Below are 5,165 nucleotides of genomic sequence, written 5' to 3' on the forward strand. Positions count from 1 at the left end.
TACAACTTCTCTTACTTTTGACAATCTTCGTTAGAACTTACAACGGCACTTGTAGTCCCCTTGTTTATCGTTAATATAATTCATCTTCTATAAAAAATATTATATATATTTAAATAACTTTACTTAAAATTTTTTAGGTTGAATCATAATCTTTGCGGTGATAAATTTAATTGAATCCTTAACTTAAATTAGTTGAGTTATTCATTTAAACTTTATTTATAGTTTATCTTTTCAGAATTTTAAATATAAGATAAATTAACATTAATAAAAATTAATGTATTATACATAAAATCAAAAAATTAAAGACATTTAACATCACCTTTTATAAGTGTGATATATATTTTTTTACAAATAATTAAGATTAAATTTTAAGAAGTATAATAACAAACCACCTATGCTATCCACGAGTATTTTGTTAATTATACTAAATAAACTTGTGTACTTGTACCAAAAGAAAGTTAAATAAAAAATGGTTACAAAAAACAATATTTATTGATTAGTTTTTTTGTTGTTTTCCTCTGTTGTGATTCGTCCTTGCCTCATGCTCCTGCCAGAGCAGGGTACTACTTTGTCTCTCAAAGTGAAAGATAAAAAGTTTCACGGTTAAACTCACGCATTCATCCACCATGGGGTAAAAATTCAAAAGTTACCGCACAACCGGACATAGCCGGTAGTAGGTCGTCGACGGTCCAAAACAAATAGAGAGAGAATTTGTATTTGTATATAATGTTTTGTTTAGATTAAGACCACAGAAAAACAAAACAGAGAACCGCAAAAGTATATGAATGAAAAAATGAAAAATATCTTTGAACAAAGAAATCACAAAGAGTGATAAATAATTATTCATCAATATATATCTAGATTCAAAAATTGGCTACAATAATGGAATTTGAAGATCAAGAGGAGCAAGAAGAAGAGCTATGTATGGGTGGAGCGAGTTACGACTCGTTACCTAACTCATCCCGAGTTAAGATGCCAGGTGGCAGTGAACCTATTATGGTAACTCACCCTCTCAGAAACATTAACAGCAACAATGGAAACATCAACATCGGTGTCGGAAACGGAAAACCAAGGTATAGAGAGTGTTTAAAGAATCACGCCGTCGGAATCGGCGGTCATTCTCTCGACGGTTGCGGTGAGTTTATGCCGGCGGGAAATGAAGGAACACTCGAATCACTAAAATGCGCCGCTTGTAACTGTCACCGTAACTTCCACCGTAAAGAGACGGACCCAACCGCCGGTGGTGATCCTTATTTCCTAACGCATCATCAACACCACCCGCCACCTCCGCCGCAGTTCGCGGCTTACTATCGAACTCCGACGGGTTACTTACACTTGCCGGGAAACCAGAGGATGGGGACGCTTGCTCTGCCATCAACTTCCGGCGGAGGCGGCGATGGAGGAACGCAGAGCCCGAGGGAGGATCAAGAAGATGTTACGAACCCACCAAGTGGAGGAGGATCGAGTAAGAAGCGGCATAGAACGAAGTTCACTCAGGAACAGAAGGATAAGATGTTGGAATTGGCTGAGAAATTAGGTTGGAGAATTCAGAAACATGATGAAGGTTTGGTTCAAGAGTTTTGTAATGAAAGTGGTGTGAAGCGTCATGTTCTTAAGGTTTGGATGCATAACAACAAACACACTCTTGGTAAGAAGCCCTAGAAACATGATGAAGAAGAAGAAGAAAAAAACCCAAATAACAATTTTAAATTTTTCTTTTTTTCCCATCTTGGGTCTCTCTCTCTCTTGAAGGATTCACTTGATGGTGGAAAAAATTGCATTGTGATGGTGTGAGTGTGATGGTGTGAGGAAGCTTACTTATTTATTACTACTATGGCTTTAGGGTTTTTCCTTGTTATATGTTCTAAGTGTTTAGGTAAGATTGTAGTATATTAGTATTAGTATTGTTGATGAATGAACTAATTTGATTTGATTTAAGTAATGTCAACTAAATTAGACTTTGGTTAATTAAATATTAATTAGTTTTATGTGTATATGTTTTTAATTAGTACTTTAGCAATGTGTTACTACAATTTGGAGTAATGGTTGTTGTGGTGGATGTTTGTGTAATGTTGAATGCATTTGGATTTGGAATGTGGATAGTGGTTGGAAGGTTATGGTTTTATGAGTGATGATGAAGATGATAATGAAGCTAAAAATAGATGACCCCTCTAGTGTTTAATTTTGTTTGTCTATATATTGATACACCATTATCCTATGACAGTTGTTCTCGAAAGCATAAACAGGTTACTGCATTTTCCGTTTTTCATGTCATTCTCTATACGTCTTTGCTTTGTCTCTGTGTTCTTCATGTAATTATTTCCACGCACTTGGAAAAGGGACAAATATCTTCCTCATAGTGTGTCTGATTTTAGCATTTTCATTTTTTCAGTGTCGTATTTCTTTTTCATCATCCCTTATTAATTTTCTTTCTTTTGTATTTTTGACGCATGTTAATTTCTTTTTATAAATTAAGCATATATATTGTTCAGAAATGTTTGTTTAGTTTGGTAAAAAAAATGTTATGTTTCTTTTGTTGGTAGATATTAAAGCTTTTCTAGTGTGTAGTGTCAAGAATTAATGCATCTAATTTTTTTTTTATGTATGATTTATACACCAAAATATATATGTTGTTTTATTATTTTCTTCAAATATTTATGTAGAAGATAGTAAAACAACACACTACAAATAAGATAATTAATTTTATTTTAACTAATGGATCTAAAAAAAATATTTAAAAAATATTCAAACAACACACAACTAATGAAGTAAATATTTTTTTCAACAAATTAACCAATTATAATATTTATTTCATGTATAATTTATATAAAAATATGTAATTAATATATTATAATTTTCTTTAAATTCTTATTTTAAAGATATTCAATAAACAGATGAGAGTAAAAATAAAAGAAGAAAAAAGGAATAATAGACGAAGAAGAGAGAAGTGAAAGAGAGAGCAAGATAAACTTCACCTAAAAGAAAATGTGCAAAAATTTGTAGAACAAATGTTAATCGTATTTTAATAATAGTAAATATGTATATATTACAATTATCTCTAAATATATCATTCCATAGATAAAATTAATAGAATAAAAAAGTTGTTTATTGTATTAAGTGTAAATTTGGTTCTACGTGATACATATTAATTTATAATAAATTATTTTTTAAAATTGATTTTAATTAATAATAGTAAATATAAAATTTTCTTTGTTTATCTATACTTATATAAAAGTAAATTGAATAATATATTTTAAGATAAAATCACATTTAAATTAAAAAATACAAATTATAACTTAAAATTAAAATTATTTTAGAAAAAAATAAATGATATTCAAAAGCTATTAGATATATCAAAAATAATTTTAATATTCTTCGATAATCAAATCTACTTGTTTCAAACGTGGAACCAAACCTCAAACCTATACTAAGTTATTGTTTTGGAAAACAAGTAAATCACAATGTGTATGACTGCACGTTCACATAAAGCTTCATTTTGTAGCTTCTAACTATCACAGTGAATTTGCATTGGATTCAACGCCAAAACCAAACCAAACATGCTACACCTTGAAGAAGTGGTTGTGTTGGCAACGAGTTTCTGAAGTAGAAAAGAGGGAGCTCAATTTGTGCCTTCAATCGGGGTCGTTACATTCGGAGCAAAATAAACATCAAAATGATGATCAAAGTGTTTGTGGTACCTTTTAATATTAATGTAATAGAAGAGTAAAATATTATATATAACATATTAAAAAATAATATTATGCAATAATATAATCATTTATATTTAAATTATATGAAATAATAATTAAAATATAATAAATTAAACAAATAAATATTATAAAAAATAATGAAAACTAATAAATAGTAATTTAATATAATATCTCAAACTAATAAAATAAATAAATCTATAGTATAATTTATAAATACGGTTTCATTTAATTTTTTAAAATAAATAAAAAATTCAATATGAGTAATTTTTACAAAAAAAATATCTAAATCTATAGAAGAATATTTAATTTTGTACGATATTTTAGATTGTTTTATGGTTTTTCTAAATTAATTTAGATATAAATACTCTTAAAAAATAATAAATTATAACATTTCCACATAGATATTTTTTTAACCGAGTTTTAACAAATGATGGAAATGTTCAATTTAAAATAAACCGTATTTATGTCAAAGGAGCAACACAACTAAGTTTTTTTGATGTCATTCCTTTGAAAGAAATATAATTTTTTAAAGGAATTCAAATTGTTCACTAAAAATTATTTTATTTAAATAATAATTTTGGATGATTTTTAAAAAGTAGTTACTTTTTGAATATTACTTAAAAAAATTTAAAAATTTCAATTTTTTTTTTACTTTATATGATATATGAATCATAAAATAATTTTATAATATTTTTAAATACTCCATTTTAATACTAAATATTTGAAAATTTACCTATCAATTTTGATATTTTGATGTTTTTTTAATTTTTTTTTTAAATTTAAAATTAATCTCTCAAATCGTGCAAAATAATCTCACAACTATGTTAAAGTTGAGTTTTAAATTGAATTCAATTTTTATTTTTGAACTAAAACTATTAAAATTTATAAAAGTAACTCAATTTAATTCATTTAGCTAAATAATAAAATTTATAAATAAAGTATATTCGATTAAAGCAAAATTATAAAAAAAAAAAATCTAATTTCTTTAAAAAATTTAATTACTTCATCCAAATACAACTTTAACGTTTTTAATCGTTGGCCAAGTAAATGGTAAAAATTAAAACATAACCTTGCCACGTGGCATATGCACAAACACAACACTGAAACCGAAAGCCTGTAAACTAATTTCAGGGTGCTTCCAGAGTTCACGCTTTCCCATATCTGGACCAAACTGACGCAGATAAGACCTATCCATGGAGGCGCGTGGGGTGGCGCGTTGAGTCAAAGGTCCAAAATTTACGACTTATAAAAGATTTGTTTTGTTCGTTGGTTCCTACATTGGAGGAATCAAATGGAGTAGAGAGTGTGTACGTCGGGGTAGTTAATACTTAATAGTCGTAGTAGAAATATGCTTCTTATTTTTTGGGGAGTTTTAATTTTATTTTTTGGAAAGGAGTAAAGTAAAGATGATGTATATAATTAATATTCACTAGTCAGTGGCATATCGAAAGAGTG

At 28.0% G+C, this 5,165-nt stretch overlaps 1 protein-coding gene across 1 annotated transcript; it reads left to right on the forward strand.

Annotated features, from left to right (window-relative positions):
• The first annotated feature begins 730 nt into the window (after nt 1–730).
• LOC101502503 (zinc-finger homeodomain protein 1-like) lies at nt 731–1,994 on the forward strand. Its single transcript, XM_004489710.4, has one exon. The coding sequence runs from the start codon at nt 883–885 to the stop codon at nt 1,660–1,662; it is 780 nt and encodes a 259-aa protein (XP_004489767.1). The 5' UTR covers nt 731–882; the 3' UTR covers nt 1,663–1,994.
• Nucleotides 1,995–5,165: the final 3,171 nt, after the last annotated feature.

Source organism: Cicer arietinum, chromosome 8 (genome assembly GCF_000331145.2).
Source record: "Cicer arietinum cultivar CDC Frontier isolate Library 1 chromosome 8, Cicar.CDCFrontier_v2.0, whole genome shotgun sequence".
In the NCBI taxonomy this organism is placed as follows: domain Eukaryota; kingdom Viridiplantae; phylum Streptophyta; class Magnoliopsida; order Fabales; family Fabaceae; genus Cicer; species Cicer arietinum.

Excerpts from the sequence above, each read along its gene's own strand:
- LOC101502503 (XM_004489710.4), top strand. The coding sequence starts at position 883 with ATGGAATTTGAAGATCAAGAGGAGCAAGAAGAAGAGCTATGTATGGGT.